The sequence below is a fragment of the Oncorhynchus clarkii genome, chromosome 16 (assembly GCF_045791955.1).
Source record: "Oncorhynchus clarkii lewisi isolate Uvic-CL-2024 chromosome 16, UVic_Ocla_1.0, whole genome shotgun sequence".
NCBI classification, from domain to species: Eukaryota; Metazoa; Chordata; class Actinopteri; order Salmoniformes; family Salmonidae; genus Oncorhynchus; species Oncorhynchus clarkii.
In genome coordinates this window covers 74,048,347-74,076,253 of record NC_092162.1, presented here as the reverse complement: position 1 = coordinate 74,076,253, position 27,907 = coordinate 74,048,347, and the positions used below count along the sequence as shown (strand labels likewise).

Genomic DNA, 27,907 nt, shown 5'->3' with positions numbered 1-27,907 from the left:
TCTATAGTAGTATAACAGGTTCTATAGTATAACAGGTTCTATAGTAGTATAACAGGTTCTATAGTAGTATAACAGGTTCTAGTATAACAGGTTCTATAGTATAACAGGTTCTATAGTAGTATAACAGGTTCTATAGTAGTATAACATGTTCTATAGTGGTATAACAGGTTCTCTAGTAGTATAACAGGTTCTATAGTATAACAGGTTCTAGTATAACAGGTTCTATAGTATAACAGGTTCTATAGTATAACAGGTTCTATAGTAGTATAACAGGTTCTATAGTAGTATAACATGTTATATAGTAGTATAACAGGTTCTATAGTAGTATAACAGGTTCTATAGTAGTATAACAGGTTCTATAGTAGTATAACAGGTTCTATAGTAGTATAACAGGTTCTATAGTAGTATAACAGGTTCAATAGTAGTATAACAGGTTCTATAGTAGTATAACAGGATCTATAGTATAACAGTTTCTATAGTAGTATAACATGTTCTATAGTAGTATAACAGGTTCTATAGTAGTATAACATGTTCTATAGTAGTATAACAGGTTCTATAGTATAACAGGTTCTATAGTAGTATAACAGGTTCTATAGTAGTATAACAGGTTCTATAGTGGTATAACAGGTTCTATAGTGGTATAACAGGTTCTATAGTAGTATAACAGGTTCTATAGTAGTATAACAGGTTCTAGTATAACAGGTTCTATAGTATAACAGGTTATATAGTAGTATAACAAGTTCTATAGTAGTATAACAGGTTCTATAGTAGTATAACAGGTTCTATAGTAGTATAACAGGTTCTATAGTAGTATAACAGGCTCTATAGTAGTATAACAGGTTCTATAGTAGTATAACAGGTTCTATAGTAGTATAACAGGTTCTATAGTAGTATAACAGGTTCTATAGTAGTATAACAGGTTCTATAGTAGTATAACAGGTTCTATAGTAGTATAACATGTTCTATAGTAGTATAACAGGTTCTATAGTTTAACAGGTTCTATAGTAGTATAACAGGATCTATAGTATAACAGGTTCTATATTAGTATAACAGGTTCTATAGTAGTATAACAGGTTCTATAGTAGTATAACAGGTTCTATAGTAGTATAACAGGTTCTATAGTAGTATAACAGGTTCTATAGTAGTATAACAGGTTCTAGTATATCAGTTTTTACTCTCTCCAGTCTGGTAGACCTGGGGTATCCCCATGACGACAGCTGATCTGGGGATCAGAGCCACGGTCGCTCCGTCTGGCACCTGAGGAGAGTAAACAATTACTTTAGCAGATCTCATCAGTGTGTGTGTGTAGGGGTCGTGTGTGTGGGGGTCGTGTGTGTGTAGGGGTCGTGTGTGTGTAGGGGTCGTGTGTGTGTAGGGGTCGTGTGTGTAGGGGTCGTGTGTGTGGGTCGTGTGTGTGTGTAGGGGTGGTGTGTGTGTGTGTATGTGTGTGTGTGTGGTACCTTGTAGTGCTGCAGAGTGTTGAGTTTCTTCCAGCGTCCCTGGACGACTGCTGTGACATCATCGTCTGACAGAGTCAGGTGACCCGCCTGCCCCGATCTCCATTCTGACGACGAAAATCACATTCACCTCATATCAGTGACGAAAACATCCTCGGGACAGAATGCCTGTGTTTGAACCCTGGTTACCTGAACGTTACAAGACCGTGCTAGCCCGATAAGCTCAAGCCTAGTGATTAGCTTGGGGAGCTAACGCGATTCTTCAGGTCTCGGGCAAGTTAACCCTGAGCCTGGTTCATACAAACATCTCCGTCACATACCCAGATCTCTGTTTGCAGAGTAACCTTGTATGAATGGTGCTTTACAAACTGACGGTTCAGTATTTCTCACTAAAGGTTCTGGAAACCAGAACTGGTGTGTTGACCACCAATTAAAACATCACGTTGACCACCAATTAAAACGTCACGTTGACCACCAATTAAAACATCACGTTGACCACCAATTAAAACATCACGATGACCACCAATTAAAACGCCACATTGACCACCAATTAAAACATCACGATGACCACCAATTAACACATCACGTTGACCACCAATTAAAACGTCACATTGACCACCAATTAAAACATCACATTGACCACCAATTAAAACATCACATTGACCACCAATTAAAACATCACATTGACCACCAATTAAAACATCACATTGACCACCAATTAAAACGTCACGTTGACCACCAATTAAAACATCACATTGACCACCAATTAAAACATCACATTGACCACCAATTAAAACATCACATTGACCACCAATTAAAACGTCACATTGACCACCAATTAAAACATCACATTGACCACCAATTAAAACATCACGTTGACCACCAATTAAAACGTCACGTTGACCACCAATTAAAACATCACATTGACCACCAATTAAAACATCACGTTGACCACCAATTAAAACATCACGTTGACCAGAAATTAAAACATCACATTGACCACCAATTAAAACATCACATTGACCACCAATTAAAACATCACGTTGACCACCAATTAAAACATCACATTGACCACCAATTAAAACATCACATTGACCACCAATTAAAACATCACATTGACCACCAATTAAAACGCCACGTTGACCACCAATTAAAACATCACATTGACCATAATTAAAACATCAAATTCATTAGTAGAGTTTTGCTATTATATTCATTGAGGTAACAATAGCCATAGACAACTATTCCCTGTTCCTTACCCGGGCCTCGGGTGTCCCTGTTCCTTACCCGGGCCTCGGGTGTCCCTGTTCCTTACCCGGGCCTCGGGTCCCTGTTCCTTACCCGGGACTCTATTCCTTAGCCGGGTCTCTATACCTTACCCGGGACTCTATACCTTACCCGGGACTCTATTCCTTTCCCGGGACTCTATACCTTACCCGGGACTCTATTCCTTTCCCGGGACTCTATTCCTTTCCCGGGACTCTATTCCTTTCCCGGGACTCTATTCCTTACCCGGGACTCTATTCCTTACCCGGGACTCTATTCCTTACCCGGGACTCTATTCCTTTCCTTACCCGGGCCTCGGGTCCCTGTTCCTTACCCGGGCCTCTATACCTTACCCAGGACTCTATACCTTACCCAGGTCTAGTGAGTCTGCAGCAGGTCTCTGTGAGAAGGGAGCTCCTTTATAGATCTGGTCTAGGATCTTGTCTTTGACCTGTGTGATGGTGTCGGTGTCCAACACCTTGACGGGACACGGCTGCACCTCCACACCACTCTTCACCACCAGAGTCTGACCAGACAGAGGAGAGAGTAGTAAAGAGTTAGAGAGAGAGAGGGTAGTGTGTGAAATGGAGTGCACTACTTTAGACCAGAGCCCTATGGAACCCTATTCCCTATATAGTGCACTACTTTAGACCAGAGCCCTATGGCACCCTATTCCCTATATAGTGCACTACTTTAGACCAGAGCCCTATGGAACCCTATTCCCTATATAGTGCACTACTTTAGACCAGAGCCCTATGGGACCCTATTCCCTATATAGTGCACTACTTTAGACCAGAGCCCTATGGTCTATATGGGTCTATACTATACAGGGAATAGGGTGCCATTTCAGATACAGCTGAAGTGTATCAGTGGACTTAAGGTGGACTCAGACGTCTTCATACGAAGTGGAGTGACTTCTCTCTTCCAGACATCAGCCACAACAAATCTATTTGGAAACGGTTCAAAAGAAGATGTATGTCTGATGATGAAACGAGAGACATACGATCGAGCAGTAGTCGATGTCCTCTCTCAGTAGATGGCTGTCGTTCAGGGTGCGCTTGGCCTTCCCCGTCACAGCGTCTACTGGTCCCTTATCCACCTGGTACTTGATGGCTCTGTACAGCATATACAGGGGCTCCCCAGCCACCTCCTACAGGGGCACACAGTAGGAGGGTCAGATACACACGTTCATGGGAATAATGGAGACATTTAGAGAGACAGAGAGAGAGTAGAGAGGAGAGAGGGAGAGCTTGGCTGAGACATACGATAGAGCAGTATATACAGGGGCTCCCCAGCCACCTCCTACAGGGGCACACAGACACACACACACATACGATAGAGCAGCATATACAGGGGCTCCCCAGCCACCTCCTACAGGGGCACACAGTAGGAGGGTCAGATACACACGTATTTATGACAACACAAGCATTTCGCTACACCTGCTAAACACGTGTATGTGACAAATACAATTTGATTTGACACATTTCTGTGGGTAATGAGGAAGTCGGGAAAAATGTTCAGCTTCACACACACCTTGAGGAAGGAGTAGAGACAGATGGACATCCAGTTGGTGAGCATCTTCTCCACCACTGTCTCCGTCCTGAGACAGAGAACGAAAGAGAGCGAGAGAGAGCGAGAGAGAGCGAGAGAGAGCGAGAGAGAGCAAGAGAGAGCAAGAGAGAGCAAGAGAGAGCGCGAGAGAGAGAGAGAGAGAGAGCGAGAGAGAGAGGGAAGGAGAGAAAAGAGGGAGGAAAGAGAGAAGTTAGGAACAATGTAAAAGCCAGGGGAAATGCTACTGAGCTGAAGCCTGGGAATCTGGTCTTCACACCTCAAAATAACTGGTTCATCAAGTGGTTCACCGAACCACCTCTGTTACACAAAACGGGTTCGTCAAGGCCGTGTTAGCCCACTGAGCTAAAGAGCCCTGTTGGCCCTGGTCAAAGGGACTTCACTATATATAGACCCTGGTCAAAGAGACTTCACTATATAGACCCTGGTCAAAGAGACTTCACTATATATAGACCCTGGTCAAAGAGACTTCACTATATAGTGATATGTGAGATGTAACTGGTCCAGGTCCACCAGGACCCACCTGCGCAGCATGAGTTTGGGGTTCTTGGTGACGTATTGCTGCACCAAGTCTCCCAGTAAGGTCTTCATGACATCAGTGAAGTACTCCAGCTGGTCGTGCAGGGCCATGGTCAGCAGAGACGCCACGTAGCCACGGTCACGCTGGGAGAAGTTTTGCTGGGCCTCTAGGGTGTGGATGAACTGGAGTGGGGAGAAGGAGAGGAGGAGAGGGAGAAGGAGGGGAGGAGGGGGAGAAGGAGGGGAGGAGGGGGAGAAGGAGAGGGAGGAGAGGAGGAGAGGGAGAAGGAGAGGAGGAGGGGAAGAGGAAAGTATAAGAGGAGAGGGAGGAGGAGGGCGAGGAGGAGGGCGAGGGAGGAGGAGGAGGGCGAGGAGGCGAGGGAGGAGGGCGAGGAGGCGAGGGACGAGGACGAGGACGAGGAGGAGAGGGAGGAGGAGGAGGGCGAGGAGGAGAGGGAGGAGGAGGAGGGCGAGGAGGAGAGGGAGGAGGAGGAGGGCGAGGAGGAGAGGGAGGAAGAGGAGGGCGAGGAGGAGAGGGAGGAAGAGGAGGGCGAGGAGGAGAGGGAGGAGGAGGAGGAGGGCGAGGAGGAGAGGGAGGAGGAGGAGGGCGAGGAGGAGAGGGAGGAGGAGGAGGGCGAGGAGGAGAGGGAGGAGGAGGAGGGCGAGGAGGAGAGGGAGGAGAGGAGGAGGGCGAGGAGGAGAGGGAGGAGAGGAGGAGGAGGAGAGAGATTAGAGTTAGAGAAATCTTTGTTTGTTGGTCACAGAAATGTGCTTCGCTAGAGACTCCTGCAGTGAATGAACGTTTCTGGAAATCGATTTAGACAGCAGTATCCCACTCAGCCTGCTATGATGCTCACCCTGATAAGGAACAGTCTGTTGTTGAGGAGGCTGTTGAGTTGTCCCAGCCCTTGTTCTACTGTCTGCCTGCGGGACTCTGGCAGGTTCAGGTCCTGACTCAGTGGAGCCCCCCTCTGGCCGGGGAAGAACACGCGCTCCGCATACGTCTTATAGTCCAGGAGAGGAATACCTGGTCCACCCACATCACTACTCAGATCCATCATCTCTGTCATCAGATCTGGAGAGGAGGAGTGGAGAGGAGAAAAGGAGGGGAGGGGAGGGGAGGAGGGGAGGGGAGAAGGGGAGAGGAGGAGAGGAGTAGAGAGGCGTAGAGAGGAGAGGATTAGAGGAGAGGAGTAGAGAGGAGTAGAGAGGAGAAGAGAGGAGTAGATAAGAGAAGAGGAGAGGAGAGGAGAGGAGAAAAGAGAGGAGTAGAAAGGAGAGGATTAGAGGAGAGGAGAGGAGAGGAGCGGAGCGGAGGTGAGGAGTAGAGAGGAGTGGAGAGGAGAGGATTAGAGGAGAGGAGAGGAGTAGAGAGGAGTAGAGAGGAGAAGAGAGGAGAAGAGAGGAGTAGATAAGAGAAGAGGAGAGGAGAGGAGAATAGAGAGGAGTAGAGAGGAGAGGATTAGAGGAGAGGAGAGGAGAGGAGAGGGGAGGAGAGGAGAGGATAAATTAATCCTGTCTGTAAAGGCGAATATTCCTGGTCCCAAATGGCACCCTAACCTCTATTCAGCAATACTTGGGCCCGGGTCACTCTCCATGGGCCCGGATCACTCTCCTTGGGCCAGATAAATAGGGTTTCATTTCAGACTCTACTAAACAGGCTGATAGGAGTATTTACCTGTGAACTCCTTCCTGCACTGGTCTCCCACATTGATCTCCAGAGTCTCCAGCTGAACCAGAACCTTCTTGTAGTCTCTCAGAGCCTGCTTGCTCTTCCTCCTGCACACACAGTGAGAAACAGTTATTTAATGTCAGAGATAACCTCTCACCTCTCACCTTTTCAACCCCATCTGCACCTCTACATTCTGACCCATTGAGATGACATGTTAGCGTGTGTGTGTGTTAGTGTGTCTGTTAGTGTTTGTGTGTGTTAGTGTGTCTGTTAGTGTGTGTGTGTGTGTTAGTGTGTGTTAGTGTGTGTGTGTGTGTGTGTGTTAGTGTGTGTGTGTGTGTTAGTGTGTGTGTGTGTGTCTGTTAGTGTGTGTGTGTGTGTTAGTGTGTGTGTGTTAGTGTGTGTGTGTGTGTGTGTGTGTGTGTGTGTTAGTGTGTGTGTGTGTGTTAGTGTGTGCGTGTGTGTTAGTGTGTGCGTGTGTGTTAGTGTGTGCGTGTGTGTTAGTGTGTGTGTTAGTGTGTGTGTGTGTTAGTGTTAGTGTGTGTGTGTGTGTGTGTGTTAGTGCGTGTGTGTGTTAGTGTGTGTGTTAGTGTGTGTGTTAGTGTGTGTGTTAGTGTGTGTTAGTGTGTGTGTTAGTGCGTGTGTTAGTGTGTGTTAGTGCGTGTGTGTGTTAGTGTGTGTGTGTGTTAGTGTGTGTGTGTGTGTTGGTGCGTGTGTGTGTGTTAGTGCGTGTGTGTTAGTGTGTGTTAGTGCGTGTGTGTGTGTTAGTGCGTGTGTGTGTGTTAGTGTGTGTTAGTGTGTGTGTGTGTGTTAGTGTGTGTTGGTGCGTGTGTTAGTGCGTGTGTGTGTTAGTGCGTGTGTGTGTGTGTGTGTTAGTGTGTCTGTTAGTGTGTGTGTGTGTGTGTTAGTGTGTGTGTGTGTGTGTGTGTGTTAGTGTGTGTGTGTGTGTGTGTGTTAGTGTGTGTGTGTGTGTCTGTTAGTGTGTGTGTGTTAGTGTGTGTGTGTTAGTGTGTGTGTGTTAGTGTGTGTGTGTGTGTGTTAGTGTGTGTGTGTGTGTTAGTGTGTGCGTGTGTGTTAGTGTGTGCGTGTGTGTTAGTGTGTGCGTGTGTGTTAGTGTGTGTGTTAGTGTGTGTGTGTGTTAGTGTGTGTGTGTGTGTGTGTTAGTGTGTGTGTGTGTGTGTGTGTTAGTGCGTGTGTGTGTTAGTGTGTGTGTTAGTGTGTGTGTTAGTGTGTGTGTTAGTGTGTGTGTTAGTGTGTGTGTTAGTGTGTGTGTTAGTGCGTGTGTTAGTGTGTGTTAGTGCGTGTGTGTGTTAGTATGTGTGTGTGTTAGTGTGTGTGTGTGTGTTGGTGCGTGTGTGTGTGTTAGTGCGTGTGTGTTAGTGTGTGTTAGTGCGTGTGTGTGTGTTAGTGCGTGTGTGTGTGTTAGTGTGTGTTAGTGTGTGTGTGTGTGTTAGTGTGTGTTGGTGCGTGTGTTAGTGCGTGTGTGTGTTAGTGCGTGTGTGTGTGTGTTAGTGTGTGTGTGTGTGTTAGTGCGTGTGTGTGTGTTAGTGCGTGTGTGTGTGTGTTAGTGTGTGTTAGTGTGTGTGTGTGTGTTAGTGTGTGTTGGTGCGTGTGTTAGTGCGTGTGTGTGTTAGTGCGTGTGTTTGCGTTAGTGCGTGTGTGTATTAGTGTGTGTTAGTGCGTGTGTTAGTGTGTGTGTGTGTGTGTTAGTGCGTGTGTGTGTGTTAGTGTGTGTTAGTGTGTGTGTGTGTGTGTTAGTGCGTGTGTGTGTGTTAGTGTGTGTTAGTGTGTGTTAGTGTGTGTTGGTGCGTGTGTTAGTGCGTGTGTTAGTGTGCGTGTGTGTGTTAGTGCGTGTGTGTGTTAGTGCGTGTGTGTGTTAGTGCGTGTGTGTGTTAGTGCGTGTGTGTGTGTTAGTGCGTGTGTGTTAGTGTGTGTGTGTGTGTGTGTGTGTGTGTGTTAGTGTGCCTGTGACTGACCTGTACATGAGGATGATGACCAGCACCACTAGGACCACCACAGCAGCCCCTGCAGCCAGACCCACCTGGGCAGCCAGAGGAACAGGTGAGAGGCCTTCTGTATCATACTGCACTGTACCCAGGTCTACGTTCAGCTTCCCCATTACCACCTAGAGAGAGGGGGAGAGAGAGAGGAGAGAGGGGGAGAAAGAAGAGGGGAGAGAGAGAGGTGGGAGGGGGAGAAAGAAGAGGGGAGAGAGAGAGGAGAGAGGGGGAGAAAGAAGAGGGGAGAGAGAGAGAGAGAGAGAGAGAGGGGGCCAAGAGCGAGGGAGAGGGGGCCAAGAGCGAGGGAGAGGGGGCCAAGAGCGAGGGAGAGGGGGCCAAGAGCGAGGGAGAGGGGGCCAAGAGCGAAGGAGAGGGGACCAAGAGCGAGGGAGAGGGGACCAAGAGCGAGGGAGAAACATACTCATCAACTGATTTTAGAGTTTAAAGTAACAAAACAATCCCAGGACTGAAACTTAAATCGATCTCAGACCGATTGTCTGGGGCGAAGTTAATAACCTCCCCGTTCATGTAAGAAAGTTATGACCGTCATTATTTTAAGGATCGAGGATCATTTAATAATGAACTGTGGGTTTGACCAATTCCAGTCCCCTCAGCTATTCCCCGGGTCCTTCCCGGGATCACGAAACAGGACAGGGCCTACCCCACACTGTTGCCACAAAGTTGGAAACACAGAATAATCTAGAATGTGTTAAGATTTCCCTTCACTGTAATACTCCAGAAAACACGTTTCCAGCTCCAGAGTCCAGAGAGCTTTACACTCCAGCCGACGCTTGGCGTTGCACATGGTGATCTTAGGCTTGTGTGCGGCTGCTCGGCCATGGAAACATGTTTCATGAAGCTCCCGATGAACAGTTATTGTACTGACCTTGCTTCCAGAGGCAGTTTGGAACTCAGTAGTGAGGTTATTTATTTATTTGGTGGCGAAGTAATTACAATATAGCAATTAAACACTGGAATGGTGCAGAAGATGAATATGCAGGTAGAGATACTGGGGTGCAAAGGAGCAAGATAAATAAATAAATAAATACAGTATGGGGATGAGGTAGTTGGATAGGCTGTTTACAGATGGGCTATGTACAGGTGCAGTGATCTGTGAGCTGCTCTGACAGCTGGTGCTTAAAGTTAGTGAGGGAGATATGAGTCTCCAGATTCAGTGATTTTTGCAGTTAGTTCCAGTCATTGGCAGCAGAGAACTGGAAGGAAAGGCGGCCAAACGAGGAATTGGCTTTGGGGGTGACCAATGAGAGATACCTGCTGGAGCGCGTGCTACGAGTGGGTGCTGCTATGGTGACCAGTGAGCTGAGATAAGGCGGGGCTTTACCTAGCAGAGACTTGTGGATAAGCTGTAGCCAGTGGGTTTGGCAACGAGTATGAAGCGAGGGCCAACCAACGAGAGCGTACAGGTCGCAATGGTGGGTAGTATATGGGGCTTTGGTGACAAAACGGATGGCACTGTGAGAGACTGCATCCAGTTTGTTGAGTAGAGTGTTATAGATGACATCACCAAAGTCGAGGATCGGTAGGATGGTCAGTTTTACGAGGGTATGTTTGGCAGCATGAGTGAAGGATGCTTTGTTGCGATCTAGGAAGCCAATTCTAGATTTAATTTTGGATTGGAGATGTTTAATATGAGTCTGGAAGGAGAGTTTACAGTCTAACCAGACACCCAGGTATTTGTAGTTGTCCACGTATTCTAAGTCAGAGCCGTCCAGAGTAGTGAGGCTGGACGGGCGGGCAGGTGCGGGCAGTGATCGATTGAAGAGCATGCATTTAGTTTTACTAGCGTTTAAGAGCAGTTGGAGGCCACAGAAGGAGAGTTGTATGGCATTGAAGCTCGTCTGGAGGGTTGTTAACACATTGTCCAAAGAAGGGCCAGAAGTATTTCTGTCAGAAAGATATCAGTTTGTCTCTGTGAATGGTTTTCCTCTGACAAATCAACTGTACATTTCAATGTTCCTCAAGGTTCCGTTTTAGGACCACTATTATTTTCACTATATATTTTACCTCTTGGGGATGTCATTCGAAAACATAATGTTAACTTTCACTGCTATGCGGATGACACACAGCTGTACACTTCAATTAAACATGGTGAAGCCCCAAAATTGCCCCTCGCTAGAAGCATGTGTTTCAGACATAAGGAAGTGGATGGCTGCAAACTTTCTACTTTTAAACTCTTAAAAAACAGAGATGCTTGTTCTAGGTCCCAAGAAACAAAGAGATCTTCTGTTAAATCTGACAATTAATCTTGATGGTTGTACAGTCGTCTCAAATAAAACGGTGAAGGACCTCGGCGTTACTCTGGACCCTGATCTCTCTTTTGACGAACATATCAAGACTGTTTCAAGGAAAGCTTTTTTCCATCTTGGCCATTTTCTGTTATAATCTCCACCCGGCACAGCCAGAAGAGGACTTGCCACCCCTCATAGCCTGGTTCCTCTCTAGGTTTCTTCCTAGGTTTTGGCCTTTCTAGGGAGTTTTTCCTAGCCACTGTGCTTCTACACCTGCATTGCTTGCTGTTTGGGGTTTTAGGCTGGGTTTCTGTACAGCACTTTGAGATATCAGCTGATGTAAGAAGGCCTTTATAAATAAATTTGATTGATATCCAACCATTATACTAAGATACAGTAGACTAACCCTGAGGCTGTGTAGATACAGTAGACTAACCCTGAGGCTGTGTAGATACAGTAGACTAACCCTGAGGCTGTGTAGATACAGTAGACTAACCCTGAGGCTGTGTGTGTAGATACAGTAGACTAACCCTGAGGCTGTGTAGATACAGTAGACTAACCCTGAGGCTGTGTAGATACAGTAGACTAACCCTCAGGCTGAGTAAATACAGTAGACTAACCCTCAGGCTGTGTAGATACAGTAGACTAACCCTCAGGCTGTGTAGATACAGTAGACTAACCCTTGAGGCTGTGTAAATACAGTAGACTAACCCTTGAGGCTGTGTAAATACAGTAGACTAACCCTTGAGGCTGTGTAGATACAGTAGACTAACCCTGAGGCTGTGTAGATACAGTAGACTAACCCTCAGGCTGTGTAGATACAGTAAACTAACCCTCAGGCTGTGTAGATACAGTAGACTAACCCTCAGGCTGTGTAGATACAGTAGACTAACCCTCAGGCTGTGTAGATACAGTAGACTAACCCCCAGGCTGTGTAGATACAGTAGACTAACCCCGAGGCTGTGTAGATACAGTAGACTAACCCCGAGGCTGTGTGTGTAGATACAGTAGACTAACCCTCAGGCTGTGTAGATACAGTAGACTAACCCTGAGGCTGTGTGTGTAGATACAGTAGACTAACCCTCAGGCTGTGTGTGTAGTAGATACAGTAGACTAACCCTCAGGCTGTGTAGATACAGTAGACTAACCCTCAGGCTGTGTAGATACAGTAGACTAACCCCGAGGCTGTGTGTGTAGATACAGTAGACTAACCCTGAGGCTGTGTAGATACAGTAGACTAACCCCGAGGCTGTGTAGATACAGTAGACTAACCCCGAGGCTGTGTGTGTAGATACAGTAGACTAACCCTCAGGCTGTGTAGATACAGTAGACTAACCCAGAGGCTGTGTGTGTAGATACAGTAGACTAACCCTCAGGCTGTGTAGATACAGTAGACTAACCCTCAGGCTGTGTAGATACAGTAGACTAACCCAGAGGCTGTGTGTGTAGATACAGTAGACTAACCCAGAGGCTGTGTGTGTAGATACAGTAGACTAACCCTCAGGCTGTGTAGATACAGTAGACTAACCCCGAGGCTGTGTGTGTAGATACAGTAGACTAACCCTCAGTCTGTGTAGATACAGTAGACTAACCCTCAGGCTGTGTAGATACAGTAGACTAACCCAGAGGCTGTGTGTGTAGATACAGTAGACTAACCCTCAGGCTGTGTAGATACAGTAGACTAACCCAGAGGCTGTGTGTGTAGATACAGTAGACTAACCCTCAGGCTGTGTAGATACAGTAGACTAACCCTCAGGCTGTGTAGATACAGTAGACTAACCCCGAGGCTGTGTGTGTAGATACAGTAGACTAACCCTCAGGCTGGGCAGTTGGTTGCTCCCCAGACTGGCTGGCTGTTTCTCAGGAGGTTCACAGTATAGGTGAGTACTGTCCAGAGTCTTGACCTCACACTCCTGGTCCCCCAGCCTGGCTACCACCTCCCCTCGGGTCATCGCACGCGTCAGGTCCTTACCCTGGGTGGAGAGACATGGGTTAGTCAGGTCCTTACCCTGGGGGGGGACATGGGTTACTCAGGTCCTTACCCTGGGGGGAGGTGGGGGAGAGACATGGGTTAGTCAGGTCCTTACCCTGGGGGGGACATGGGTTAGTCAGGTCCTTACCCTGGGGGGGAGAGACATGGGTTAGTCAGGACCTTACCCTGGGGGGGGACATGGGTTACTCAGGTCCTTACCCTGGGGGGAGGTGGGGGAGAGACATGGGTTAGTCAGGTCCTTACCCTGGGGGGGCGCATGGGTTAGTCAGGTCCTTACCCTGGGGGGGGACATGGGTTAGTCAGGTCCTTACCCTGGGTGGAGAGACATGGGTTAGTCAGGTCCTTACCCTGGGGGGGGGGAGACATGGGTTAGTCAGGTCCTTACCCTGGGGGGGGGGAGAGACATGGGTTAGTCAGGTCCTTACCCTGGGGGGGGGGCATTGGTTAGTCAGGTCCTTACCCTGGGGGGGAGAGACATGGGTTAGTCAGGTCCTTACCCTGGGGGGGGGGACATGGGTTACTCAGGTCCTTACCCTGGGGGGAGGTGGGGGAGAGACATGGGTTAGTCAGGTCCTTACCCTGGGGGGGACATGGGTTAGTCAGGTCCTTACCCTGGGGGGGAGAGACATGGGTCAGTCAGGACCTTACCCTGGGGGGGACATGGGTTAGTCAGGTCCTTACCCTGGGGGAGAGGCATGGGTTAGTCAGGTCCTTACCCTGGGGGGGACATGGGTTAGTCAGGTCCTTACCCTGGGGGGGAGGGACATGGGTTAGTCAGGTCCTTACCCTGGGTGGAGAGACATGGGTTAGTCAGGTCCTTACCTTGGGGGGGGGCGGGACATTGGTTAGTCAGGTCCTTACCCTGGGGGGGGAGAGACATGGGTTAGTCAGGTCCTTACCCTGGGGGGGGGGGACATGGGTTACTCAGGTCCTTACCCTGGGGGGAGGTGGGGGAGAGACATGGGTTAGTCAGGTCCTTACTCTGGGGGGAGACATGGGTTAGTCAGGTCCTTACCCTGGGGGGGGGAGAGACATGGTTAGTCAGGTCCTTACCCTGGGGGGGGGGAGACATGGTTAGTCAGGAGCGATGACCCCTCCAGGTTTGTATTAATTTCTCTCACCTCTACAGCGATGACCCCTCCAGGTTTGTATTAATTTCTCTCACCTCTACAGCGATGACCCCTCCAGGTTTGTATTAATTTCTCTCACCTCTACAGCGATGACCCCTCCAGGTTTGTATTAATTTCTCTCACCTCTACAGCGATGACCCCTCCAGGTTTGTATTAATTTCTCTCACCTCTACAGCGATGACCCCTCCAGGTTTGTATTAATTTCTCTCACCTCTACAGCGATGACCCCTCCAGGTTTGTATTAATTTCTTTCACCTATACAGCGATGACCCCTCCAGGTTTGTATTAATTTCTCTCACCTCTACAGCGATGACCCCTCCAGGTTTGTATTAATTTCTCTCACCTCTACAGCGATGACCCCTCCAGGTTTGTATTAATTTCTCTCACCTCTACAGCGATGACCCCTCCAGGTTTGTATTAATTTCTCTCACCTCTACAGCGATGACCCCTCCAGGTTTGTATTAATTTCTCTCACCTCTACAGCGATGACCCCTCCAGGTTTGTATTAATTTCTCTCACCTCTACAGCGATGACCCCTCCAGGTTTGTATTAATTTCTCTCACCTCTACAGCGATGACCCCTCCAGGTTTGTATTAATTTCTCTCACCTCTACAGCGATGACCCCTCCAGGTTTGTATTAATTTCTCTCACCTCTACAGCGATGACCCCTCCAGGTTTGTATTAATTTCTCTCACCTCTACAGCGATGACCCCTCCAGGTTTGTATTAATTTCTCTCACCTCTACAGCGATGACCCCTCCAGGTTTGTATTAATTTCTCTCACCTCTACAGCGATGACCCCTCCAGGTTTGTATTAATTTCTCTCACCTCTACAGCGATGACCCCTCCAGGTTTGTATTAATTTCTCTCACCTCTACAGCGATGACCCCTCCAGGTTTGTATTAATTTCTCTCACCTCTACAGCGATGACCCCTCCAGGTTTGTATTAATTTCTCTCACCTCTACAGCGATGACCCCTCCAGGTTTGTATTAATTTCTCTCACCTCTACAGCGATGACCCCTCCAGGTTTGTATTAATTTCTCTCACCTCTACAGCGATGACCCCTCCAGGTTTGTATTAATTTCTCTCACCTCTACAGCGATGACCCCTCCAGGTTTGTATTAATTTCTCTCACCTCTACAGCGATGACCCCTCCAGGTTTGTATTAATTTCTCTCACCTCTACAGCGATGACCCCTCCAGGTTTGTATTAATTTCTCTCACCTCTACAGCGATGACCCCTCCAGGTTTGTATTAATTTCTCTCACCTCTACAGCGATGACCCCTCCAGGTTTGTATTAATTTCTCTCACCTCTACAGCGATGACCCCTCCAGGTTTGTATTAATTTCTCTCACCTCTACAGCGATGACCCCTCCAGGTTTGAAGCGGTAGGGTGTGTCTGGGTCGTCTCTGTTCAGAGCCAACAGCTCGGGGTTGGGGTAGTAAGAGAACGTCTTCCCCGTGACGCTCTCAAATGACACCTTAACGTTGTCCAGCTCAAACCACACCCCCATGACCTTAGTGTCAGGGGTCACACGCGGGGTCAAACAGTTCATCTCAGAGGAAGAGACCACCGTACAACGCTCCTGCTTCAGAGAGAGCGGGAGAGAGAGACAGAGAGAGAGAGACAGAGACAGACAGAGAGAGAGACAGAGACAGACAGAGAGACAGAGAGACAGAGACAGAGAGAGACAGAGACAGAGAGATAGAGAGAGAGAGACAGAGAGAGACAGAGAGAGACAGAGAGAGACAGGAGAGAGAGAGAGAGAGACAGAGAGAGAGAGAGACAGAGAGACAGAGAGAGACAGAGAGAGAGAGACAGAGAGAGAGAGACAGAGAGAGAGAGACAGAGAGAGAGACAGAGAGAGAGACAGAGAGAGAGACAGAGAGAGAGACAGAGAGAGAGACAGAGAGAGAGACAGAGAGAGAGACAGAGAGAGACACAGAGAGAGACACAGAGAGACAGAGAGAGAGACAGAGAGAGAGACAGAGAGAGAGACAGAGAGAGACAGAGAGAGACAGAGAGAGAGACACATAGAGACAGAGAGAGAGACAGAGAGAGACGTTGGTTGGGGTCTGAATCAGTTAACCACATTACCATGAGTCCAGAAGCTTCCCATTTGATTTATTTGACCACTTAAAACCCCATTCAACCCCGTGGATACACTGCATTTAAAATCCCATTCAACCTCAAGGATACACTGCATTTAAAATCCCATTCAACCTCAAGGATACACTGCATTTAAAATCCTATTCAACCTCAAGGATACACTGCATTTAAAATCCCATTCAACCTCATGGATACACTGCATTTAAAATCCCATTCAACCCCATGGATACACTGCATTTAAAACCCCATTCAACCCCGTGGATACACTGCATTTAAAACCATCCAGGACAACACAACAGAAGGAGAACAACATGTCCCCTGTGGTCCTCTTGTTCAGGCTGGCAGGTAAAGTGTCACGAGAATTATGTTCTCAATGTTCATAAACCAATTCAATTAAACTACTCAGTCTGTTCATCAGGATTTGTAAGATACTGGTTGAAATGAAACAGACAAGAGGCCCAGCTAAAATAGTCAATTAGGTTTATTCCCGGGAAAGTTCTGGTCTGTTGAACAAAACAATTCATTTTATACTGGCTTCTCACACACACACATTCACACTAACATACGCACACAATGTCCTGCTACCCAGCCGACAAAGATTAGGGGAATCCGTGAGACTTACTCCCCATCCTCCCTCAAGATAGGGAGACCGAGACCCTGGGAAGTACTCTCAGTGACCCCAGCCAAGGTCGGCACCGAATCTTGCTCAGACAGTCTGTTTTTAAGATGCTATTATAGACATATTATACAGACTATGGTTACACATAATTCTAATCAATTTCATTTGATTATATTGCTTCAGGGTGGAATATTCTAGTCATTCATATAAATTCCATCAACATAAAGGCTTACTGATATAGAGAGACACAGAGAGAGACAGAGAGAGACAGAGAGAGACCCCAACCCCTGACTAACTGACTAACTCTCTCTCTCTGTCTCTCTTTCTGTCTCTGTCTCTCAAATATATGACAATACAATGGCTGCGTTTACACAGGCAGACCAATTCAGATGTTTTGTCCAATTATTGGCAAAAGAGCTGATCTGATTGTTCCAAATTAGTGAAAAATATCAGAATTGGGCTGCCTGTGTAAAGGCAGTATCAATCCGGGCTTTACCTTTGAAACTGTGCTGTTGAAGACCAGTTGGTTGTTCCTCCTCCTCCTCACCAGCGTGTTCTCTTTAGGCTCCACCCACACAGTTAGCATTGGCTGCTGGACCACGTACAGGCTACGCCCACTCACCTTTATACTACGCCCACCCCTGGAAAAACATTAATTTAATAAGATATTTAATAAGATATATCACACTATCTGGTTTATATTATTCACAGACCGACAGGCCACCTGGTCGAGACCGACCGACAGGCCCACCTGGTCGAGACCGAGCGACAGGCCCACCTGGTCGAGACCGAGCGACAGGCCCACCTGGTCGAGACCGACCGACAGGCCCACCTGGACGAGACCGACCGACAGGCCCACCTGGTCGAGACCGAGCGACAGGCCCACCTGGTCGAGACCGACCGACAGGCCACCTGGTCGAGACCGAGCGACAGGCCCACCTGGTCGAGACCGAGCGACAGGCCCACCTGGTCGAGACCGAGCGACAGGCCCACCTGGTCGAGACCGACCTACAGGCCCACCTGGTCGAGACCGACCTACAGGCCCACCTGGTCGAGACCGACCGACAGGTAATCTGGTTTTCATCTGCAGCACTATTTGTGTTCTAAATGGCACCCTGTTCCCCATCTACTGCCCCGTTCTCTATCTACTGCCCCGTTCCCCATCTACTGCCCCGTTCCCCATCTACTGCCCCGTTCCCCATCTACTGCCCCGTTCCCCATCTACTGCCCCGTTCCCCATCTACTGCCCCGTTCCCCATCTACTGCCCCGTTCCCCATCTACTGCCCCGTTCCCCATCTACTGCCCCGTTCCCCATCCACTGCCCCGTTCCCCATCCACTGCCCCGTTCCCCATCCACTGCCCCGTTCCCCATCCACTGCCCCGTTCCCCATCCACTGCCCTATTCCCCCATCCACTGCCCGTTCCCCATCCACTGCCCCGTTCCCCATCCACTGCCCCGTTCCCCATCCACTGCCCTATTCCCCCATCCACTGCCCGTTCCCCATCCACTGCCCCGTTCCCCATCCACTGCCCCGTTCCCCATCCACTGCCCCGTTCCCCATCCACTGCCCTATTCAACAATTACTGCCCTATCCTCCATCTACTGCCCTATTCACTGCCCCTTTCCCCATCTACTGCCCCATTCCCCATCCACTTCCCCGTTCCCCATCCACTGCCCCGTTCCCAATCTACTGCCCTTTCCCCATCCACTGCCCCGTTCCCCATCTACTGCCCCGTTCCCCATCCACTGCCCTATTCAACAATTACTGCCCTATTCCCCCATCCACTGCCCTATTCAACAATTACTGCCCTATTCCCCCATCCACTGCCCTATTCAACAATTACTGCCCTATTCCCCATCCACTGCCCTATTCAACAATTACTGCCCTATCCTCCATCTACTGCCCTATTCACTGCCCCTTTCCCCATCTACTGCCCCATTCCACACCTACTGCCCCATCTACTGCCCTATTCACTGCCCCATCTACTGCCCTATTCCCCATCTACTGCAATATTCCCCATCTACTGCAATATTCCCCATCTACTGCCGCAGCTACAGCCCTTGTTACAGCCCTATCTACCGCCCCATTCTCAATCTACTGCCCCATATACTGCCTTATTCCCCATCTAGTGCCCTATCTATTGCCCTATTCCCCATCTATTGCCCCATTCCCCATCTATTGCCCCATTCCCCATCTAGTGCCCCATTCCCAATCTAGTGCCCCATATACTGCCCTATTCCCCATCTAGTGCCCTATCTAGTGCCCTATTCCCCATCTACTGCCCCATTCCCCATCTATTGCCCTATTCACCATCTATTGCCCCATTCCCCATCTACTGCCCCATTCCCCATCTACTGCCCATCTACTGCCCTATCAAATGCCCTATTCCCCATCTACTGCCCCGTTCCCCATCTACTGCCACATTACACACCTACTGCCCCATTACTCATCTACTGCCATAATCCCCATCTACTGCCATATCTACTGCCCCGTTCCCCATCCACTGCCCCGTTCCCCATCCACTGCCCCATTCCTCATCCACTGCCCTGTTCCCCATCCACTGCCCCGTTCCTCATCTACTGCTCCGTTCCCCATCTACTGCCCCATTACTCATCTACTGCCATAATCCCCATCTACTGCCATATCTACTGCCCCGTTCCCCATCCACTGCCCCGTTCCCCATCCACTGCCCCGTTCCCCATCCACTGCCCCGTTCCTCATCTACTGCCCCGTTCTCCATCTACTGCCCCGTTCTCCATCTACTGCCCCGTTCTCCATCTACTGCCCCGTTCTCCATCTACTGCCCCATTATTCATCTACTGCCATAATCCCCATCTACTGCCATATCTACTGCCCTGTTCCCCATCCACTGCCCCGTTCCCAATCTACTGCCCCGTTCCCCATCTACTGCCCTGTTCCCATCTACTGCCCCGTTCTCCATCTACTGCCCCGTTCCCCATCTACTGCCCCGTTCTCCATCTACTGCCCCGTTCCACATCTACTGCCCCATTACACACCTACTGCCCCATTACTCATCTACTGCCATAATCCCCATCTACTGCCATATCTACTGCCCCGTTCCCCATCCACTGCCCCGTTCCCCATCCACTGCCCCGTTCCCAATCTACTGCCCTTTCCCCATCCACTGCCCCATTCCCCATCTACTGCCCCGTTCCCCATCCACTGCCCTATTCAACAATTACTGCCCTATTCCCCCATCCACTGCCCTATTCAACAATTACTGCCCTATTCCCCCATCCACTGCCCTATTCAACAATTACTGCCCTATCCTCCATCTACTGCCCTATTCACTGCCCCTTTCCCCATCTACTGCCCCATCTGCTGCCCCATTCCCCATCTACTGCCCCATTCCCAATCTACTGCCCTATTCACTGCCCCATCTACTGCCCTATTCCCCATCTAGTACCCCATTCCCCATCTACTGCCCCATTCCACACCTATTGCCCCATCTACTGCCCTATTCACTGCCCCATCTACTGCCCTATTCCCCATCTAGTACCCCATTCCCCATCTACTGCCCCATTCACTGTCCCATCTACTGCCCTATTCACTGCCCCATCTACTGCCCTATTCCCCATCTAGTACCCCATTCCCCATCTACTGCAATATTCCCCATCTACTGCAATATTCCCCATCAACTGCTGCAGCTACAGCCCTTGTTACAGCCCTTTCTACTGCCCCATTCTCAATCTACTGCCCCATATACTGCCTTATTCCCCATCTAGTGCCCTATCTATTGCCCCATTCCCCATCTATTGCCCCATTCCCCATCTATTGCCCCATTCTCAATCTACTGCCCCATATACTGCCTTATTCCCCATCTAGTGCCCTATCTATTGCCCTATTCCCCATCTATTGCCCCATTCCCCATCTATTGCCCCATTCCCCATCTATTGCCCCATTCCCAATCTATTGCCCCATTCCCAATCTACTGCCCCATATACTGCCCTATTCCCCATCTACTGCCCCATTCCCCATCTATTGCCCTATTCACCATCTATTGCCCCATTCCCCATCTACTGCCCCATTCACCATCTACTGCCCCATTCCCCATCTACTGCCCATCTACTGCCCTATCAAATGCCATATTCCCCATCTACTGCCCTATTCCCCATCTACTGCCCCATCTACTTCCCTATTCCCTGTCTACTGCCTCATGACCCATCTACTGCCCTATTCCCCATCTACTGCCCCATTCACTGCCCCATCTACTGCCCTATTCCCCATCTACTGCCCCATTCACTGCCTCATCTACTGCCCTATTCACTGCCCCATCTACTGCCCTATTCCCCATCTAGTACCCCATTCCCCATCTACTGCAATATTCCCCATCTACTGCAATATTCCCCATCAACTGCCGCAGCTACAGCCCTTGTTAAAGCCCTATCTACTGCCCCATTCTCAATCTACTGCCCCATATACTGCCTTATTCCCCATCTAGTGCCCTATCTATTGCCCTATTCCCCATCTATTGCCCCATTCCCCATCTATTGCCCCATTCCCCATCTATTGCCCCATTCCCCATCTATTGCCCCATTCCCAATCTAGTGCCCCATTCCCAATCTACTGCCCCATATACTGCCCTATTCCCCATCTACTGCCCCATTCCCCATCTATTGCCCTATTCACCATCTATTGCCCTATTCACCATCTATTGCCCCATTCCCCATCTACTGCCCCATTCACCATCTACTGCCCCATTCCCCATCTACTGCCCCATTACCCATCTACTGCCCTATCAAATGCCATATTCCCCATCTACTGCCCTATTCCCCATCTACTGCCCCATCTACTTCCCTATTCCCTGTCTACTGCCTCATGACCCATCTACTGCCCTATTCCCCATCTACTGCCCCATCAAATGCCCTATTCCCCATCTACTGCCCTATTCCCCATCTACTGCCCTATTCCCCATCTACTGCCCCATTACTCATCTACTGCCCCATTCCCCATCTACTGCCTCATTCCCAATCTACTGCCCCATTCACTGACCCATCTACTGCCCTATTCCCCATCTAGTACCCCATTCCCCATCTACTGCAATATTCCCCATCTACTGCAATATTCCCCATCTACTGCCCTATTCCCTGTCTACTGCCTCATGACCCATCTACTGCCCTATTCCCCATCTACTGCCCCATCAAATGCCCTATTCCCCATCTACTGCCCCATCTAATGCCCTATTCCCCATCTACTGCCCCATCAAATACCCTATTCCCCATCTACTTCCCTATTCCCTGTCTACTGCCTCATGACCCATCTACTGCCCTATTCCCCATCTACTGCCCCATCAAATGCCCTATTCCCCATCTACTGCCCCATCTAATGCCCTATTCCCCATCTACTGCCCCATCAAATACCCTATTCCCCATCTACTGCCCCATCTACTTCCCTATTCCCTGTCTACTGCCTCATGACCCATATACTGCCCTATTCCCCATCTACTGCCCCATCAAATACCCTATTCCCCATCTACTGCCCTATTCCCTGTCTACTGCCTCATGACCCATCTACTGCCCTATTCCCCATCTACTGCCCCATCAAATACCCTATTCCCCATCTACTGCCCCATCTACTTCCCTATTCCCTGTCTACTGCCTCATGACCCATCTACTGCCCTATTCCCCATCTACTGCCCCATCAAATGCCCTATTCCCCATCTACTGCCCCATCTAATGCCCTATTCCCCATCTACTGCCCCATCAAATACCCTATTCCCCATCTACTGCCCCATCTACTTCCCTATTCCCTGTCTACTGCCTCATTACCCATCTACTGCCCTATTCCCCATCTACTGCCCCATTACTCATCTACTGCCCCATTCCCCATCTACTGCCATATCTACAGCCGCATTGCCCCTCTACTACCCCATTGCCAATCTACTGCCCCATTACACACCTACTGCCCCATTACACACCTACTGCCATATCTACTGCCCTATTCCCCATCTACTGCTCCATTACCCATCTACTGCCCCATTCCCCATCTACTGCCATATCTACAGCCCCATTGCCCCTCTACTGCCCCATTGCCCATCTACTGCCCCATTGCCTATCTACTGCCCCATTGCACACCTACTGCCCCATCTATTGCCCTATTCCCCATCTACTGCCATATCTACTGCTCTAATCCCCATGAACTGCCCAAGCTACAGCCCTATTCCCCATCTACTACCCTATTCCCCATCTACTGCCCCATCTACTGCCCTATTCCCGATCTACTGCCGTATTCCCAATCTACTGCCCTATTCCCCATCTACTGCCCTATTCCCCATCTACTGGGAACACTATATGGGGAATAGGGAACACTATATGGGGAATAGGAAACACTATATGGGGAATAGGGAACACTATATGGGGAATAGGGAACACTATATGGGGAATAGGGAACACTATATGGGGAATAGGGAACACTATATGGGGAATAGGGAACACCATATGTTGGATAGGAAACACTATATGGGGAATGGGGAACACTATATAGGGAATGGGGAACACTATATGGGGAATGGGGAACACTATATGGGGAATGGGGAACACTATATGGGGAATGGGGAACACTATATGGGGAATGGGGAACACTATATGGGGAATGGGGAACACTATATGGGGAATGGGGAACACTATATGGGGAATGGGGAACACTATATGGGGAATGGGGAACACTATATGGGGAATGGGGAACACTATATGGGGAATGGGGAACACTATATGGGGAATGGGAAACACTATATGGGGAATAGGAAACACTATATGGGGAATAGGGAACACTATATGGGGAATAGGGAACACTATATGGGGAATAGGGAACACTATATGGGGAATAGGGAACACTATATGGGGAATAGGGAACACTATATGGGGAATAGGGAACACTATATGGGGAATAGGGAACACTATATGGGGAATAGGGAACACTATATGGGGAATAGGGAACACTATATGGGGAATAGGAAACACTATATGGGGAATAGGAAACACTATATGGGGAATAGGGAACACTATATGGGGAATAGGAAACACTATATGGGGAATAGGGAACACTATATGGGGAATAGGGAACACTATATGGGGAATAGGGAACACTATATGGGGAATAGGGAACACTATATGGGGAATAGGGAACACTATATGGGGAATAGGGAACACTATTTGGGGAATAGGGAACACTATATGGGGAATAGGGAACACTATATGGGGAATAGGGAACACTATATGGGGAATAGGGAACACTATATGGGGAATAGGAAACACTATATGGGGAATAGGGAACACTATATGGGGAATAGGGAACACTATATGGGGAATAGGGAACACTATATGGGGAATAGGGAACACTATATGGGGAATAGGGAACACTATATAGGGAATAGGGAACACTATATGGGGAATAGGAAACACTATATAGGGAATAGGGAACACAATATGGGGAATAGGGAACACTATATGGGGAATAGGGAACACTATATGGGGAATAGGGAACACTATATAGGGAATAGGGAACACTATATAGGGAATAGGGTGCCATTTGGGACACATTGAATTCTCCAATAAGTGTTCCTCACTCGTAGAAGCTCTCAGCAGGCGATGCTGCGGTGATGACAGGGTCCTCCATGTAGTGAAACACCTGCCCAGGTACGCTCCTCTCTGCCTTCCCAAACAACACCCTCACTGTCAGCTCTGCTGTCTGGTTACTGGGGCTGGTCCTGCATACCAGGTGAGTCCCATTCACCTCCTCAAAACTGGGGAAGAGGAGAGGAGGAGAGAGTTATCATTATGGTGTCTGTCTGGTTACTGGGGCTGGTCCTGTATACCAGGTGAGTCCCATTCACCTCCTCAACACTGGGGAAGAGGAGAGGAGGAGAGAGTTATCATTATGGTGTCTGTCTAGTTACTGGGGCTGGTCCTGTATACCAGGTGAGTCCCATTCACCTCCTCAACACTGGGGAAGAGGAGAGGAGGAGAGAGTTATCATTATGGTGTCTGTCTGGTTACTGGGCTGGTCCTGTATACCAGGTGAGTCCCATTCACCTCCTCAACACTGGGGAAGAGGAGAGGAGGAGAGAGTTATCATTATGGTGTCTGTCTAGTTACTGGGGCTGGTCCTGTATACCAGGTGAGTCCCATTCACCTCCTCAACACTGCAGCAGGGTTATTGTGTGCGAGTGTGTGTGGGGGGAGACAGAGACAGACAGACAGACAGGCAGACAGACAGGCAGACAGCTAAAGCAGATATTGTAGCAGGGCTATTGTGTGTGTGTGTGGGGGGGAGACAGACAGACAGACAGCTAAAGCAGATATTGGAGCAGGGCTATTGTGTGCGTGGTAGGGTGGGGGGGGGGGCAGGCAGACAGGCAGACAGCTAAAGCAGATATTGTAGCAGGGCTTACATGTAGCAGGGTTGTTGTCCTACGTATGCAGTCAGGTCCTTCCTCTGTCCCGTTAGTAGCAGAGTCCCCTGGACTGTCAGGCTGGTCCCTCCTGATACAGGGCCCTTATCAGGGACTATACCAGTCAACTGGGGGTCCTACACAGAGGGAGACATGTTTATACTGTAGTATCTAACCATAGCTGTAACCCTGGACTGTCAGGCTGGTCCCTCCTGAAACAGGTCCCTTATCAGGGACAATAGCAGTCAACTGGGGGTCCTACACAGAGGGAGACATGTTTATACTGTAGTATCTAACCATAGCTGTCAGGCTGGTCCCTCCTGAAACAGGGCCCTTATTCAGGGACTATACCAGTCAACTGGGGGTCCTACACAGAGGGAGACATGTTTATACTGTAGTATCTAACCATAGTTGTCAGGCTGGTCCCTCCTGAAACAGGGCCCTTATTCAGGGACTATACCAGTCAACTGGGGGTCCTACACAGAGGGAGACATGTTTATACTGTAGTATCTAACCATAGTTGTCAGGCTGGTCCCTCCTGAAACAGGGCCCTTATTCAGGGACAATAGCAGTCAACTGGGGGTCAGATTCAGAGTGTTTAATAGTCACATGTACAGGGTTCCAGGTGTGATTACAGTGAAAATCTTAGGCTCCGAGTTCCAACATGCAGGACTAAGTGAAATAAAATAATGACAATGGTCGCTGGTAGGTAGCTGACTACTGGTGGCTATTCAGCAGCCTGGTAGTCTGAGGGTAGAAACTATTGGCCAGTCTCTATGGGCCAGTCTCTATTGGCCAGTTCCTATTGGCCAGTCTTCCAGTGTTTGCCATGATGCTCCAGTACTGCCCGCGACGGAACGATTGAAGCAGGAAGAACTGGGCGTGACTTGGGTGGTTGGTTTGGGTGCCTGATGATCTTCCTGGCCTTCCTGCAACACCTGGTGTAGGGCAGGCAGTGTTGGTGTAGTGGCACCCAGTGGTGCGTTCAGCTGCACGGTATCACCCTCCGAAGAGCCTCGCAGCGCGTGGTGGAGTTGCCGTACCAAGCTGTGAAGCTCTCGATGGTGCTCCTGTATAACACTGTGAGGGCCCCCTGGGACAGGTTGAATTTCTTCAGCATCCTGAGGTTGAAGAGTCACTGCCGTGCCTTCTTCACCACGATGTCCGTGTGAAGACCATTTCAGCTTCTCTGAGACGTCGAGGAATTCAGTAGTTTGACTGTCTCCACAGAGGCCCCGTTGATGAGAATGGGGGCGTGTCCAGCTTGGTCAACTCTTTTGTTTTCTGACGTTGAGGGACAGGTTGTTTACCTGGCACCACGCGGTCAGAGTGACAACCTTCTCCCTATCGCGTCGTTGCTGCGCGTCGTTAGAGAACTTGATGGAGTTGGAACTGTGTGAGGCCACATAGTCGTGGGTATACAGGGAATACAGGAGGGGACTGAGTACGCACCCTTGTGGGACCCCCGTGTTGAGAATCAGTGTTGATTAATATTGCCTACCTTCACCACCTGGGCAGCCCGTCAGGAAGTCCAGGACCCAGTTACATAGGGAGGAGTTCAGACCCAGGGCCGTGAGCTATGTAATGAGCTGATAGGACACTATGGTATTGAAGGCTGAGCTGTAGTCGATGAACAGCATCCTCACATATACAGTTGAAGTCAGAAGTTTACATAGACTTAGGTTGGAGTCATTAAAACTCGTTTTTAAACCACTCCACAAATTTCTTGTTAACAAACTATAGTTTTGGCAAGTCGGTTAGGACATCTACTTTGTGCATGACACAAGTAATTTTTCCATCAATTGTTTACAGACAGATTGTTTTACTTATAATTCACTATATCACAATTCCAGTGGGTCAGAAGTTTACATTCACTAAGTTGACTGTGCCTTTAAACAGCTTGGAAAATTCCAGAAAATGATGTCATGACTTTAGAAGCTTCTGATAGGCTAACTGACATCACTTGAGTCAATTGGAGGTGTACCTGTGGATGTATTTCAAGGCCTACCTTCGAACTCAATGTCTCTTTGCTTGACATCATGGGAAAATCAAAAGAAATCAACCAAGACCTTAGAAAAAAAAAAAGTGTAGACCTCCATAAGTCTGGTTCATCCTTGGGAGCAATTTCCAAATGCCTGAAGGTACCACATTCATCTGTACAAACAATAGTACGCAAGTATAAACTCCATGGGACCACGCAGCCGTCATACCGCTCAGGAAGGAGACGTGTTCTGTCTCCTAGAGATGAACGTACTTTGGTGAGAAAAGTCCAAATCAATCTCAGAACAACAGTAAAGGACTCTGTGAAGATGCTGGAGGAAACAGGTACAGAAGTATCTATATCCACAGTAAAACGAGTCCTATATCGACATAACCTGAAAGGCCGCTCAGCAAGGAGGAAGCCACCGCTCCAAAACAGCAATAAAAAAAACAGACAATGGTTTGCAACTGCACATGGGGACAAAATCGTACTTTTTGGAGAAATGTCCTCTGGTCTGATGAGACAAAAAGAGAACTGTTTGGCCATAATGACCATCATTATGTTTGGCTTACAAGCCAAAGAACACCATCCCAACCGTGAAGAATGTGGGCGGCAGCATCATGTTGTGGGGGGTGCTTTGCTGCAGGAGAGACTGGTGCACTTCACAAAATAGATGGCATCATGAGAAAGGAAAATTATGTGGATATATTGAAGCAACATCTCAAGACATCAGTCAGGAAGTTAAAGCTTGGTCGCAAATGGGTCTTCCAAATGAACTATGACCCCAAGCATACTTCTAAAGTTGTGGCAAAATGGCTTAAGTACCACCGCACATGTTCAATTGGTCGGATTACCAGAATATAGTTCATTTCCCCCACCTTCTGATGTTCCCAGAATCTCTATGTTAACCAAGGGTTTTGCAAATGTAA

General features: G+C 48.7%; 1 protein-coding gene across 1 annotated transcript in view; it reads right to left on the bottom strand.

Annotated features, from left to right (window-relative positions):
• The window catches only part of LOC139369011 (plexin-B3-like), a 279,425-nt gene that overhangs the window by 14,648 nt on the left and 236,870 nt on the right, over positions 1–27,907 (bottom strand). The window contains exons 17-30 of the mRNA XM_071108578.1: positions 24,998–25,134; positions 24,173–24,349; positions 17,081–17,225; positions 15,211–15,444; positions 12,547–12,705; positions 8,460–8,608; positions 6,490–6,590; positions 5,669–5,886; positions 4,816–4,994; positions 4,257–4,323; positions 3,727–3,873; positions 3,096–3,249; positions 1,461–1,564; positions 1,176–1,257 (exon numbers count right to left, since the gene is read on the bottom strand). Of these exons, the coding sequence (XP_070964679.1) occupies positions 1,176–1,257; positions 1,461–1,564; positions 3,096–3,249; positions 3,727–3,873; positions 4,257–4,323; positions 4,816–4,994; positions 5,669–5,886; positions 6,490–6,590; positions 8,460–8,608; positions 12,547–12,705; positions 15,211–15,444; positions 17,081–17,225; positions 24,173–24,349; positions 24,998–25,134 (2,053 nt within the window). The remainder of the gene's footprint in view (positions 1–1,175; positions 1,258–1,460; positions 1,565–3,095; positions 3,250–3,726; positions 3,874–4,256; positions 4,324–4,815; positions 4,995–5,668; positions 5,887–6,489; positions 6,591–8,459; positions 8,609–12,546; positions 12,706–15,210; positions 15,445–17,080; positions 17,226–24,172; positions 24,350–24,997; positions 25,135–27,907) is intronic.